This window comes from Sander lucioperca, chromosome 2 (genome assembly GCF_008315115.2).
Source record: "Sander lucioperca isolate FBNREF2018 chromosome 2, SLUC_FBN_1.2, whole genome shotgun sequence".
Lineage (NCBI taxonomy): Eukaryota > Metazoa > Chordata > Actinopteri > Perciformes > Percidae > Sander > Sander lucioperca.
Window position 1 is genome coordinate 12,992,823 of NC_050174.1, and position 15,694 is coordinate 13,008,516.

Sequence of the window (15,694 nt, forward strand, 5' to 3'; positions counted from 1 at the left end):
CGGTCAGAAGCAGACTTCTGCAACTCACGCCACCCACACGTTGGTTATGTATAGCCCACACCTACCTCTGTCTGCCCAGTGGTTTGAAAACAATGCTTTGTGTAATTCTAAGGCTGCTATTTGTAAAAACCTCAATCATGCACAGGGGGCTCTTACAATGTTGTGTAATGCTCCCCACTCAACTGTAATCCCTCTTACGCTGAGTGAGCCCCCCATGTGACGGTGCTGAAGGGTTGGGAGAGACAGGGTGGCTGTTGGGACCGTCGGTAAGGCACGGGTGCTCTCCGTGACACACACACACACACACACACACACACACACACACACACACACACACACACTAAGCTGTGGCCTGTGTATAAAAAGAGAAGTTTATCCTGGAAAATCCCCAATCTGAGATGCTGGATGGAGACACGATGCTGATGCTTGTCCTTAGTGCCAGGACTTGGACTAGACATACAGGAACTACATTAAGCATATGTCCTGAATGACACTCCGGCTCTCCTCTCCTCTTCATCTGCGTGTGAGCCACGAGAATTAATCTTTGTCCTTGGTCCTAGAGGAATCTTGCAGCTTCCGAAATTTGTCTGCGCGCTACTGTTATGTTTTGCTTGTGATGAATGTTTTTTGTTGCTGATTGAAGCTGGTTTCTGCTTTTGAGTGATGGATGTTGATGAAGACCCGTTTGAAGAACCATTCACTTTTTTTGGAGCTCTAGAAATCTGATCAGGGTTAACGGCATGTTTTGACTATAACAAACACTACTGACTGCCTTGTAGATATTTATTTTTAAATATATTCACAGCTTACATGCTTTTTTTTTGTTTCTTCCCCCACAGGAACCGTCAATGCGGACTTCAGCTGGTGATTTGACAAGTTACATATAGGAGCCCCCGAGTCTCTCTTGTCCCCTCTCCCTTCCCTCTGTCCCTCCCCCCTTCCCTTGTCAATCTTCTCCCCGATCCCCCTCTCCCTATCCTCCAAGATTCACCATGCTTATCAAGGAGTACCGCATCCCCATGCCCATGAGTGTGGAGGAGTACCGCATTGCCCAGCTCTATATGATCCAGGTGAGGTCACAACACCAAATTCTCACACATACACACCTGGCTGAAAACAGCCAAGTGGTGCAGAAACCAGGAGACCAAATCGCAGTGTGCCCAATTATGAAATGATTGGTCACACGTTCTGACGTCAGTGGAGTAATGGAACAAAGAGAGCTTGTGTGCCGATAGATTATCCAATTTAAACTCTGAAGCTGGCTGTTTCCAGCTGTCATAGACTGCATGTTTCGTCATGAGGAGGGTGTGGGCACATTGCTTTCACTGAAAACTTTCACTGAAAACTCAACACATACTGCCACGATGGAGATGGACATACTGCTTTGTCAGTGTCAGACAGTTTCATATGTATAACCAGGCCCTTAGCTGGAGACTGGGGGGCTGTGTAAGAGCTTTAGGGTTTACAGCACCAAGCAGGAATGGCTAATTTATACAGCTTTAACTATCCTGTGTGGCAACATATTTTCTCTTCAAATGACTTGTACATGAAGGAAGATTTATTTAATCCAGTGGTACTGCCAGGTGTACTGTGTGCAGCAGTACACGGGAGAGGCATGGAGAGCAATCACAATGACTCGGACTGTGGTAACAATTTTGAATTAAGTTACTATTGTTTAGACTATTGTTTTTGACACATTTGGGCATTTATGTGCATTTTTCAGTTTTTATTGTTTGAGGCACATGCTGATCTTGGGACTTGGTTATGTAATGTGTATCACAAGTGGTTTTATCTTTGTTAAAGAGCAGGTTATAGTTCCAGGTCTGTTTGATCAGGTTGAGTCATTTTGCTGGTTTCAGTGTGTCTTGCTTCTTCAGGGATCCTATAATGTGGTGGTTATGTCAACGAAAGAGTGACCCATAGTGACCCATAGTTACCTTTCCCCCTGACCTAACCCTCTCTGCACAGCCTTGTTGCTGTGAGGCTTCTGTCACTATGGAAACCATGACATCAGCAGCGTGCCGGTGGTCAGGTTTTGTTCGAGAGGGGGAGTGAATGAAAAGAGGAAATGGAGGATAAAAAGAGTTTGCGAAGGAGGGAGGGAAAGAAATGAGAGACGGGGTGGGAGAGAGAGAGAGAGAGAGAGAGAGAGAGAGAGAGAGAGAGAGAGAGAGAGAGAGAGAGAGAGAGAGAGAGAGAGAGAGAGAGAGAGAGAGAGAGAGAGAGAGAGAGAGAGAGAGAGAGAGAGAGAGAGAGAGAGAGAGAGAGGTATTCTGAGCAGAGAGTATTTTGCTCAGTGTCTACACTTGCTTCATTGCTATGTTACCAGGGCAACTGCAGCATGTAGGCCTGCCTGTCTGCAAACCAGCATAGATGAAGTCAGGACCTTAGGACAGCCTGGCCATATCTTCACCTCAGCTGGTAATGCCCCACCCCATCTCTCCTCTCACTCCGCCTTCTTATTCGATAGCTAATGTGAATTCAGTATCACCGCATAGGGATTTGCGGTAATGCACAAAGCAAACGCTGAATGTGTAAGAAATTAAATATGAGAAGATCTCACTATGTCTCATTCATCCGGCACACATCCATGTCATGTTCTGACTAAGCATCTGTATCGGTGGAGTAGAGTGAAAAGAAGCATCTCAAACAGGAAATGTGCCTCACTGACTTGACGGCAAGAGGAAAAAACCAGGATGTGACTCCCATCCTGTTAGAGCAGTCAGATCTAAACACAGACAGTAGGCTTTCATGGTGATAACTTTTATTTATAAAGGTTTGGTGGCTGTTTAAAAAATGGTGGGTGCGCGCGAGAGAGATTTTAGAGAGGTTTTAGGGCAGGACTTGAACTTACAACTCAGCGGCACTTTGTGTACTGAGCCAAAAAGGATTTTACAGAAGACCGATGTGCACGAGAGCCCCCCTCCCGCCCCTATGGAGACAGTCGACACACTTCCAGAGACTTTTGAAAACTATTTCTTTATTTCTGTTCCCCCACAGGTACGGTTTACATCTGTATACAAATGAACAGAGCACACTGTTTTCATTAGGAATCTAACATTACATTTACTGTTCATTTAAATGAATGTGTCCCTTTTTTCCCTCAGGGAACGGCTAAGCCCTGGACAGTGTTTTATAATCTTTCTTCTGCTGAACTTTAGAGAATCATCCGTTGCTCCAAGAGGGAGATAAAGTGCTGCTGTCACCTGTCAGGAACCTAATTAAAGGGACAGTCCCCCACGAAACACAATAAAAACTTATTTTTTTCCTTTTAACTAGATTGCTGACTTCACATCCAGACATAATTTGCCAACATTTGGAGCTATCTGTACAAAGAAAACATAATTACATTTGGAAAACTCAACAGCAATATATCTTTCCAAATATAATGATACTCACAATAATGCACTGACCTTATTGTGATCAGTCTACTTTAAAAAGCCAACTAATTTTGCTCTGTGTAATGGAAAGATATGTTTTATTGTGTTTTGGGGTGAACTCCTTAACACGACTTTAAATTCCTAAATCTGTCTACACACGTTTTGTTTACATGTGCGTACTTCTACAGCTGCACACATTTTGTTAGGGTTTTGTACGTGTGCAATACACTGTAAATTTCACGTTTGCATATTATGTAAATAGTTATGCAAACATAATTTATCAAACTATGTTTCAGTACTGGGGTTCCTGTCGCATGTACTGGCTGTGTGTACGGCCAGTTTGACGGTGCTGTAGTGTCTGTGCTGTGTCTTTGGAGCTGTGTCTGGGCTGTTGAGAGCAGAGCGGGTGGCTAATGAATGACCTGTCAGAGGTAATGAGGTCCGGAGCGCTGGACGCCTCATGGCTTCCTCCTCTCCACTCCGTTGACTCACTGCCTCGCCTCCGTCGCCTCTCCCCACTGGATGACTGGAGAAATCTGTCTCCCTATTATCCCAGTGCTGCGCTAAATACTGTGTTGAACACACTTTGTGTGTGTTACTTTGTGTATGTGGAAAGACTGGACAACAGCTGATAACAGAAAGAGGAAAGATGATACGTCAGTAATCTCTGACATTTATGATCCTTGCTCTTTGCTCCATGTGTTTTTAATATCGTCAGCACTTGGACTATGCTCTGCTGTCAACGTTTCCAGTTTTACGGATTTCATAATAATAACAAATCTTCCTCTTGCCATGCCACACATTCCTGTATGTGAAGCTTTAAGTCACCTAGCTGTAAGTCTACTCAACTGCATCTTCAGGCTCCACCCAGCCTCTCTTCCTGTTTGCACCTGGAATGTAAATGTGGGGAAGGTGTGGCTCTGTGAGCTGGTTTCTTGGGCTTCCTGATTTGCAACTCAGAAGGTGACGTAGCTTTTAGGGAGCTAATCATTTCGGTGTGTGTCTCATCTTGTGTCAGATTCGTATTTGCAAAAGGCACCATGTCCATTCATTTGTTTGTTTCATTTCCTTGTTAAACATTTGTTTACAAGGGTAAGGGTTGTCAAGGGTAAATTTATATTTAGTGTTGTAAATGTAACATTCCCTTTACACTATACTACTATTATGCAAACATGAACAACTTGCCAATTCACTTCAACTTCATTTTTATTATTCTTCTTACAGAAAAAGAGCAGAGAAGAGAGCTGTGGTGAAGGTAGTGGGGTGGAGATTCTAGAGAATAAGCCCTACACAGATGGACCGGGTGGGACGGGCCAGTACACCCACAAGGTTTACCATATTGGCATGCACATTCCCAGCTGGTTCCGCTCCATTCTGCCCAAAGCAGCACTGAGGGTTGAAGAGGAGTCTTGGAACGCCTACCCTTACACCCGCACCAGGTGAGGTTTGTAGGAAGGCCACCTCCACACCCCTTCAGAGCAGGAGTGAGAGTGCATAAAACTCTGCCAAGGCTGCACAAAAGTACATTTGTTATTTTAATAAAATAAATGCTCTGTGCCTGGGTATCTAACTGCTGCAGCTGGTAGGTGTACACACAGTTAAAGACAAAAATCCATCCCCACCTGTTTAGGGGTTAATAATTCAAACCCTTCTTATATTCAGTTTATTATACAAAAAAATGCGATGCATGTTGAGTGTAATCATGCCTAGTTTGAAGTTCTGCTCTAGCTGCTATCCCTCAATAAAAGCCAAGAGAAAACAAAAACCTCAGAGCAGGGTGTCTTGTGTTTGTTTGTTGTCTGTGTGGGGCCTGACAAACAGAGATGTGAAGGTGCTGAACAGAGATGTGCTCTTGACTATACTGTCAGGATATTGATAGACTGCAAGTGCCTGTTGACATCTTTTCAACCACTGACAGCTTTGCTGCAGACGCCTCAGATGCAACAGGTGGGCATGGCTCACACGTTTCCTATCCTCAGCAGTGAGAGGGCGTTCTCACTCTTAATAAAATAGTAGTAGATCTTGAGCCATTGAGTTGAGAACTGAGTCTCTTAATAAAGGCAGAGGCCAACCCATAATGCAATCTTGCTATATTTGGACATTTGTTCCGTTCCGTTGATTTTGTTGCCTTTTTTTTCCTCCAGATACACCTGCCCCTTTGTTGAGAAGTTCTCCATTGACATTGAGACGTACTACAAATCTGACACAGGCAATCAAGCAGATGTCTTCAACATGTCTGCAACAGAGAAGAGGCAGAGGACTATTGGTGAGACAGTTTGGTATTGATCCTGAACCATTACGATAACATAAACTCAAATATTAAAATATTAATTGATGTGTATCAGGCTACTTTAACTCTTAAAGTCCAGCTCAATATACATGCTGTAGTTCTCTAATACAGTATAGCTTACTGTATTAGAGAACCAACAAAGCACGTAAAGACCTTTTCTTGCAATAGTTATTTAAGGTGACAGGTTAGTATTTTGGCGTTTTTCCATTACATGGTACCTGCTCGACTCGCCTCGACTCTACTCGCCTCGACCCAACGCACTGTGCGTCCGTTTTCCATTGCAGATTTTAGTACCGCCTCAGCGTGGCTGGTCGTCTTATATAGCGGCGCCGCAGTAAACTGCCGTGATCTAACGCGACACACACACAGAACGTTGAAGGTGTGTTGTTGTTGCCACAGCCAGAAGACACATTTTGTTTCAAATGAAGCTGGAGGCAGCAAAAAAAAACACAGCTGGCTAAACTATTTAAAAATGGCGGGTTTGTTAAGTACACCCCCGTCTGTCGCTTTCACGTCACCTTTTGGTATCGGCTCAGTTCGCTTGGAACCTCGACTGAGGTGGTACTAAAGAAAAGTACCTGTTAGCAGGTACCAGGTACTTTTTTTCGTAATGGAAAACCAAAAAAGGCGAGTAGAGTCGAGGCGAGTCGAGTCAAGCAGGTACCATGTAATGGAAAAGCGCCATTAGTAGGTTTAGTTTGATGGTGTCTTTATATTGGTCCTTTTGTGTCTCAAACAGAGCAGGTGAGGCCCACTTGTGGCAATTCAGTGGTACTGCTTATGTCTTTTTCTGTTTGGTAGCATATCCATTGAATATGAAGCGGCTCAGAAACGAAGTGGCCGTTTAGGGCACGCAGGCAGTACTCCACAGCGCTGTGGAGATACAGTGACCAGGTTACAACATTGATTGTAATCATTTTAATGAATAAGTCAAGTAAGTATGTCAGTCTGAAATTCAGCTATTAAAAGAATTTCAAGCCTTTGAACACAAGTCCAGAAGTTCTACTACACTGACCATTTATGTCCATTTGTACTAATGTATGATTTTAAAGACACAGAATATGTTACATAATTCATACAATATATTCAAAATACCTGGCTCCATTAGTCATTGCTTTCTGGATTTGAACTTTGTCTTTGGCAGACCCAATCGACATTGTGACAGATCCCATCCCTCCCCATGAGTACAAAGCAGAGGAGGACACACGGCTCTACAAGTCAGCCAAGACCCAGAGGGGTCCTCTGCAGGACGACTGGATAGAAGAGTACAAAAATAACCCAGGGAAGACCCCCATCATGTGTGCCTACAAACTCTGCAAGGTGGAGTTTCGTTACTGGGGCATGCAGTCTAAGATTGAACGCTTCATCCATGATGTCGGTGAGTATGGAGTAGAGCTTAGATCGGCCCAAAAAATCAAGCCCGAATCTGCCCGAGCCCGAGCACGTTGTGTCCGAGCCCGGCCCGGCCCGACACATTAACTGTAATTATGAGCCCGAGCCCGATTTAAACCCCACAATTTTTTAATACGTGGGCCGTTATAACTGATGTTCTCAACTACAATTCAGAGTTGTTTGAACTACAGAAATCTGTTTAGAATAATACAACAAGGAGGAAGCATGTAAACTGCGCTGTTTGTTTAGAATGGAACGGATCGCAAGTGGATCCGAATGAAGAAACGTAAAAAAAAAAAAGAAGGGCCCGGCCTGAGGATGTGGTCGGGCTTGGGCCGAGAATCTAAACTCTAGTATGGAGTCACAGATGTAAGTCTTTTATCTAATGTAGTAGTTTGTTAGTTCTACTACCAGCGTATTTTGACAGGAATCTTATCAAATTCACATCTAAATGTAGAAACCTTATGATTGTTTCTCCCTAGGACTGAGAAAGGTGATGGTGCGTGCCCACCGGCAGGCCTGGTGCTGGCAGGATGAGTGGTACGGTCTGACCATGGAGGACATCCGGCAACTGGAACTGGAAACCCAGCTGGCCCTGGCCACGAAGATGGCCCAGTTCAGTCAGGCAGAGGAGGCCACAGAGGCCAACGGAGATGCTCCGTCTCCGGACAAACACCAGGAGGTTAAAGAAGCGATCAGCTCCATGGAAGCTGAGGAGGTGGTTGTTCGCTCAGGAGGAGAGACTCTCCAGCCACGAGGTGTACTCACCAAGCAGTGGTCCACTTCATCCCGATCCTCCCGCTCATCCAAGAGAGGAGGTGAGAAGCACTACTATTGCTAGTAGCTACTGCTACTGAGTACTACTGCTACTGTTTGTAAACACACGGTTCAAAGTTGGCCCCTTCTCCCTGGCTCAACAGCTAGAGAGAAAGAGAGAGAGAGAGCACAGCAGTGGTCGAGCAAGCTTATGAGTGAGTGAATGAAGAGAAGGAGCACTGTACAAAGCAGTGAATCAGAGAAATAATACGTTTTTTCTCATTGTCTCGCAGCAGTTATGTTCTAAAGCACAAATGAACACACACACACACACACACACACACACACACACCTAAGCAGGATGGCGCCACAGTGTGTGTCAGGTAAAGTTGTGCGTCGATATGAGGCGCTAAGGGGCAAAGCAGCAGTTGGTGAATGAGAATAGGCTGCACAACCAGCACGCTGTTAATTGGCTGGGGGTTACACACCCACGTGGGGCCCAAAGGCTCTGTGCTGATGCCGGTTAACATCCCGCACACAGAAAAATAAGAAAAGAGAAAATACAGGCAGAGGGCAGGGTCTCTGCAGATACAGACACCACCACACTTCTAGTGGGTCATAACTGATTATTGAGAGGGATTACTTTTGCATTAGTCTATACATTGTTTTTTAAGGAAATTAGTTACATATTATATCTTGTAAGCCTTATTTGTTCAGTCTGTCACCGGACTCTTTTTAACCTTAAAGGTTGAGATATACTAACAGTAAAGTCAAACAGTTCCATAAGTAAACACAGCCAGCTAGTGATATTTGAGACCTGTTCACACTGGCAGCTAGTATGTTAAGCATGTGAGGAATTCAACAAGGTCTTGCATCAAAATAGCACTTTGCCTTTTCTGTTTGTATGATTTTTCTTTTGTGTAATTCTTTTATGTAGTAAAGTGCTAATCCTTCCAAAATTACTATTTTGAGTAGTAAACACTCACCGCCCTGTAAACCGGAAAGGTGGTTGTTAAAAGCTACTGCTTTGCTTTTGCGTTAAGAACTGCTGGTGGTTGAACTAATGTGGGTTACAATGAATTCCTATGAAGACAAGATTTCCTCAAAACTCTGTGCTCCACAGGAAGTACTGTAATGGCTAGATAAAATAAATCTACCACTATCAACCCAGATACATTCAAGTTGATCACAGCTACAATTTTTAGTGAAGAAGCCAACTAAAAACTTTTACAGCCAACTTTTCAGGTGTTTGATACTCAGAAGATCTGACTCCATAAGAAAAGTGAATTGACATCAGTGGGGCTAATTGGTTCATCTCTTTCAAAAGACAGTAAATATTGTTGAAAGATACAAACAGTCAGTCTCATGGTTTAGCTGTACACAGGTATACACACTAAAAGTTGCTCCCAAGCTGAATGAATCAGAGTCTACTGAAGAGCTCTGAACTCAAATTGTTGAATTGGTGTTAATAAGATCAAACACCTCTGGAGACAGCTTTTTAGTATGCAGACTTTGTGCCACGCTTAGATTTTTTGTCCGGTGCCTGATGTTAATTGGAATGTTTTTACTCTACTTGACTATTCTTACTCACGCCTCCACATTTGCTGTACTATCCAAATTACCTCCCCTCACCCCTACAACTCAGTGGAAATCACCTGGGTTATTTTTAGCAGCAGCTTTGACATCACGAACCACATGTCTGAACACACCCATCTCCGGTGTCACCCCTACCTCAAGGCAGTGCTCACTGTAGCTGCCACCTGGACCCTGCCTCTCATCCAGCGTGCCTTGTTTCACCCCTGTAACTCTCCCCTGTAGTTTTCTCCCGGGCTATTTTTAGCAGCAGTGCTGATGTCACAGACCAGAGGAGGCTGACACTCTTTGCAATGACCCTGCCCTCTACCACTGCTGTTTTCTTCTGTGCACTGACAGCTACAGCTGTGCCCCCCTCTCACCAGCCTGCCCCTTAGAGCGACACCCCCCTCTTCCTCCACACTAATCATATGCGATGCATAGTCTGAAGACGTGATAGATATTAGACAAGGCCTGTTTTTAGTATTGCCATTTTCCGCAACTGACAGTTGGTTGTCAGAGTGTTTGTAGCTTGTCTGTGTTACATTGGGCCTCACTTTTCACACAATCCCCTGACCACCAAGCAGTCCATCTGTGAAGAAGTAATGCACCACAGAGAGTGTTGCATGTTTATATAACACTGTGTGTGTGTGTGTGTGTGTGTGTGTGTGTGTGTGTGTGTGTGTGTGTGTGTGTGTGTGTGTATGTGTGTGGGCCGGGTGGAGCAATGTTTCTTTGTCGTAGTGTGTGTTTAAAAAGAAAAGAGAGAGGCTGAAACACATGTCCCAAAATAACAGTGATTTTTTTCTTTTTTGTTCATGTGCGGTCTTTCAGTGAGCCCATCACGTCACAGCATCTCAGAGTGGAGGATGCAGAGCATAGCGCGAGACTCAGACGACAGCTCGGACGAGGAGTTCTTCGACGCTCATGGTAACCACAGTTTTGATTTTAAATTGGAGTCCACAGTTAGATCAATAGTGTCGTGTTTATTGTGTTCAGTTTTCCAAGAACCTGCTTGTTATCTTCTCCCCTGACTCTGCATGCATCTTTTTTAACCACAGATCAGTTCTTAAGCTTCCCAGATACCCAGCATGCTTTGGGGCTGCAGTTAAAATAGGTGTGTGTGGTACCACACCCATGCTCTCTGCTGGATGAGTTTTGGCCGAGGACACGGGCCAAGTGTCGCATCCTGACGTGTAGTTCAGAAATCACTATCGTCTCTGCCCATCAGTCCCCCTCTCACCAACACAATCCAGTTCCTGCATCATCGTTTACACACACACACACACACACACACACACACACACACACACACACACACACACACACACACACACAATCCTTTACAATTCATGATACGTCCAAGCAATGAATGACCCCCTTCCAAATAATTCACCAGTGTTTGTGTGGTGAAATAATTTCCTGATGATGAAACAAGAATAAAATTGTGATGTCATTTATTATATTGATACTGATTTAGCAGCAGTCGTTAGTCTCCGTCTGTTTCGAGTTCAATACATTTCTGCTAATATCATTGTAACTGGAATGCAATCATTATACTTAATAGCGTTGACATCTGATATTATATTGTGTGTTGCAGTATTCATGTGTGTATGGATTCCTTATTGCATGTTGGGTGCCTGAAGTGAAAGCACATTACATTTTATCAAATGAATGGATTAAATGAGGACTACACTGTCATAAAAAAGTGTACATAACGCTCTGTCTCAGTGACAGTTAATACAGTGATTACTGATGTGTCTGATGTATATATGATGTACAGATGTTCCTACACTGCACAGACGACCTTATGAAATAATTATTTCATTATGGTACATGTAGCAGAACTCACTACCACCGTGGGTTACCCTCAGCACAGATCACAGCCCAAACAGACAATTTACAGGCAACAGTGTTTATTCTGACTGCTCACACTTTTAACACAACTTTATAACCACCAACCATGCGCTGCTGTTTACTCGGCTACTGGAAGGCGCACAGCCCGTTGTTCACAACATTTTAACAAAGAATCAACAAAACAATATTTCACAGCCCAAACACTGTCTCTGTGGTGTGTGGCAGTCATCTGAGGGTCCAGCACGCTACTGCATATAAAGGGAGAGTTTAATTGGTACACATCAACAACAATCAGCTGAGACAATTAACTCACCTTGGCACTGCTCTCCTGATCTATCCCCACACCTCTCTCCACTGCAGCTGATTGCAGACCAAGCCCACATCCACGATACATAAATGAGATTGGTGTATCAAAATGAAGATACAGTGTATATGAACACAAGTGTGTGCTTTGATGCCTGGATGAATCACATGATGGTGGTACAGGAATACAATTTGGAAACGGACTGACTTGGCTCAGACTGCGTTTGATATTAGATTTCTATCTTTGAAGTTTGTTTGTGGTCATGGTCCTCTAATATAGCTGCTACAATTACAGTTTCTATAATCTAACTACTAAACAACTTGCAAATGAAGCTGGAATAAAATGTTTATTGATTTACCTTCACACCATATTTTTATTCAGTTTACGACTGGATTGTTATACATGTTTATAAATGAAAGAAATGCAGCAACTAAGAAAATAACTTCAAAAGCAATACAAAAAGTCACTTGATGTTGAACCGTGTACAGGACACATTATCTCACAGAAGGGTTTGCATTAAACTGGCTGCAATTTCCGATTGCAAAGCAAGTCACTAATAAATAAAATGATTTCCATTTCTTTACAATGGTTGTTATTTATTTGTAGTATAACTACAGCGGAAATAAATGGAATTACATGACATTTGTAAATTCAGTTTTAGATTTGATTTTCAATATGTGAATACAGACTAAAGTGAACAGGAGGTGGCAGCCTCTTCCTCAGAAATTAAGCTACTGGCAGTTTAATTATGGGATAAAAAGGGATGTTCTGTCTTAGATCTTGAACCTTCCTTTTTAAATGACAGATGCATGTCAGTGGATGGATAACACAGTCCATTCATATCTTAATGTAAATTCAAAAGATACATACTAGTTTAAAGCTGTTCTCGATAGGTATTTGTTTAATAAAAAGATTTGTTTTTCTACTTTGAAAAACCCCTATGGTAATAAAACCACACCACTGTCCTCCAGCACACATCACATGTACTTGCCATTTGAGATTGCAAGATAACATGCCCTTATCAGCCATAGATAAACACAAAGGTTATACTTAAAACATGAAAATACCCAGCATAACATGTATTTAATGGCCACCACATTTACACCAAGTAGTTATAAATGAACCGGACGTATCTATTTGATAAGTTATTTGACAATATCTTGTTGGAAAGCTTGACAAGGTTCCTTTATGTTGGTCACCTGTTTTATTATATAAATGGATTAGCAAATGTTACTCATATGACCCTGTTAATCGTTACACTGTTGGTGTAATGACACCCTGAATGGCACATATCCTTTAGTTGATGATGATTTATCTTGTGTTGCCTACAGAGGATTTCTCAGACGGCGAGGAGGTCTTCCAAAAGGAAATTTCCAAGTGGAACTCCAACGACCTCATAGACAAGATTGAAGCTGCAGACACAGAAGAAACTCCTGGTATGATGAAGACCATGAGCACTTTATCTTGGAAATTCACCTGCCTCTGAACTTTATGTTAAGAATGTGTGTGTTTGCAGGTGAGCTGTTCAAGGAAATGACAGTGGATTATGAGAGAGCAACCAGTGAGGAAAGACTAGATGAGGTACGTGAGTGTGTATTTACAAAACACAACCCTAACCAGCAGAATCATGTCTTAAATAGATATTAATGAAGAACCATCCACAGAAAATGCTCTTCAGTACCAAAAAGCTTCCGTTAAACTTCATTATAATGAACATACATAGTCATTTGCATCAGCTTTTATAGTTTGGGGGATAAGAGAAGGGCTGTTTGTTCCTGAGCCTCTCTGTCCTCTTGTGTTCAGATGCGTGGCTCTGTTAGCGGCCAAGCCGATAGCTCTCCCATTCCCACCATCACGGTAACAAGGCACCAGTCAGTAAGTAAACATTTTGGCCCTAGTGCACTGTGGGCTACAGTAGCTCCACAGACCCCCGATCCCCCTGAACAAACCCAGTACTTACTGCCCCTTCCCTTTTTTTCCTGCCGTTGCCAAAACCCAAATCCATGTGTACTCCTCAACCTCAACCCCCTCTGTTTAACTTCTGTGTACTTGCAGCTGTGGCGTTGAGTGTACATATAGTGCTTCTATGAAAAGTTTTGTATCAGACTTCAAAACTGCACATTATGTTGTTCTATTTAATGTGACTTGTCCTCAGGATGTATTGTCCTTGTTTGCTGTTGAACAGTTGTCTAGGTGGAGTGTAGGTGGGCTATGTTTTGTTTCCCTTCATGGTTCTCCGCCCTTCTCTGGTTGTGAAAATAAGTTTGTACAAACATTTTGTTGTGCAGTCCATGTTTGAAGAGATGAACACAAATATGACTCACAAATCTGTCAAAACACAAATAATTTGATGCGTAATAGCTAAGGCAATATTGTTTATCTGTGATTTTTCCCTCTCAGTGAGCATGTTATCTTTGGTCATGCTGCTAAAAAGGATGTTTCATAAGTAAATACAGTATATCATTTATTGAACTTTCTCCCAAGAGCTTTTCCTCGTCATCCCCATCATCACCCTTTTTTAAATTTTATTTTCTGTTTTCAGGAGAGCTCGTCCCAGCAGTGTCTGCAGCCCTCCAAGATCCATGTGCTGATCTTGGTTCTGCACGGAGGGAACATCCTGGATACAGGCGGAGGGGACCAGAACAGCAAGCAGGCCGACGTCAACACGATTAGTACAGCTTTCGAAACAGTCATGCGTGTTCACTACCCCACGGCGCTGGGACGCATCGCCATCCGCTTGGTACCCTGCCCTGCCATCTGTGCCGAGGCCTTCTCCCTAGTTTCCAAGTAAGAGGACACACATGCACATGTTCTTCTGCATGCTGCAAGCATTGTGAATACAGATTGACGGTATCTGTTTATTGACTGATTGCTGTTTGCTTTTGATGGAACAGATCCAGGTGCAGCTCATAACCATCGCCCCTCCTCCTGTGTTTGTTACTTCACACTCCTCTGTGGACTGCCTTGGTCTTAAAAATATGTTCATTTAATTTTGTTAATTTGGGTCTTTTTTTGTGGCAGCCTGAGCCCATACAGCTACGATGAGGGTTGTCTGTCCAGCAGCCAGGACCACATCCCTCTGGCAGCTCTCCCCCTCCTGGCCACCTCTGCTCCACAGTACCAGGAGGCCATTGCCACTGTCGTTGTAAGAGCCAACCACGTGTACACAGAGTTCATAAAGTCTCTGAACGGGGCAGTCTTCTCTGGCCAGGTCAGTTACCGAGTATTAGATGCCATTTTATAACGATTTGTGTGTTTTTGTTCTCAAAGATATATGTACATAATCACAGTATCACAGCTGAGCCTGGTCTTGTATGGATTTTGTATGGATTGTTGCCATTTTTATCTGATTGTTATGATGGGCATGATCACTTTTGTTTGTGTTATTGTTGGAGCAGATGTATAGACATTTTAGGCAGACCTAACCCCTAAGGATGTATGTCAAAAACTAATTATTGTTTTATTAACTTTATGTCTGGACATTGGCCTTTGTAGGTGTGCCTCATTGGGGACTGTGTGGGAGGAATCTTGGGATTTGATGCACTGTGCAGCAGCAATCAGACAGTTAATGAAAGCCAGGACAGCAGTCGCAGGGGCAGTGTCGTCAGTGTACAGGTAAGAGACAAAGCATTCAGAGTAGTGAATACATATGTCAAATGAGTTTTTAACTCATCATAAAAAAAACACAAATGGTTTACTACTTTATTTACCTGCATCAAACATATATAGGATTATATCAGAAATGAGTATTATATTGCATAGAATTTGTACAATGTAAACTTTTTTTTCTCTCCTTCATATTAGATATATGGACTGTTTCTAAAGTGCTGTTGTCTAAAGTTTTCATAACAAATGTTCCTGTATCAACCCTGCAGGACCAGGACCTCCTTTCTCCTGGAATCATTATCAACAGCGGGCACGGGTCAGCCTCTCCGACTCTGGAGGGCAGCCGCCACCTCAGTCGCAGTAACATTGACATTCCTCGTGCCAGTTCAGGTGACGACACCAAGCAACAACTGCCACGCAAGAGAAGTGACTCCTCCACCTACGAGCTGGACACAATAAAACAACACCAGGCCTTCCTCACCAGGTGTGTTGAGTGTGGGATGACAAAAATCCTTACCTGGGAGATAACCTGATTTC

At 43.2% G+C, this 15,694-nt stretch overlaps 1 protein-coding gene across 9 annotated transcripts in view; it reads left to right on the top strand.

Annotated features, from left to right (window-relative positions):
- Positions 1-15,694, top strand: part of LOC116056912 (membrane-associated phosphatidylinositol transfer protein 2-like) — a 47,597-nt gene that overhangs the window by 19,243 nt on the left and 12,660 nt on the right. For 6 of the 9 annotated variants that reach the window (XM_031309327.2, XM_031309331.2, XM_031309330.2 and 3 more), the window contains exons 2-14: positions 840-1,070; positions 4,605-4,819; positions 5,525-5,646; positions 6,815-7,048; positions 7,545-7,880; positions 10,225-10,320; positions 12,883-12,987; positions 13,068-13,132; positions 13,355-13,426; positions 14,094-14,338; positions 14,573-14,762; positions 15,047-15,166; positions 15,427-15,641. In XM_031309327.2, the coding sequence (XP_031165187.1) occupies positions 993-1,070; positions 4,605-4,819; positions 5,525-5,646; positions 6,815-7,048; positions 7,545-7,880; positions 10,225-10,320; positions 12,883-12,987; positions 13,068-13,132; positions 13,355-13,426; positions 14,094-14,338; positions 14,573-14,762; positions 15,047-15,166; positions 15,427-15,641 (2,093 nt within the window). In that variant the 5' untranslated portion in view covers positions 840-992. Of the gene's footprint in view, positions 1-244; positions 524-839; positions 1,071-4,604; positions 4,820-5,524; positions 5,647-6,814; positions 7,049-7,544; positions 7,881-10,224; positions 10,321-12,882; positions 12,988-13,067; positions 13,133-13,354; positions 13,427-14,093; positions 14,339-14,572; positions 14,763-15,046; positions 15,167-15,426; positions 15,642-15,694 lie in introns of those variants that run through there. The other 3 variants (XM_031309329.2, XM_031309332.2, XM_031309328.2) reach the window with 2 other exon arrangements.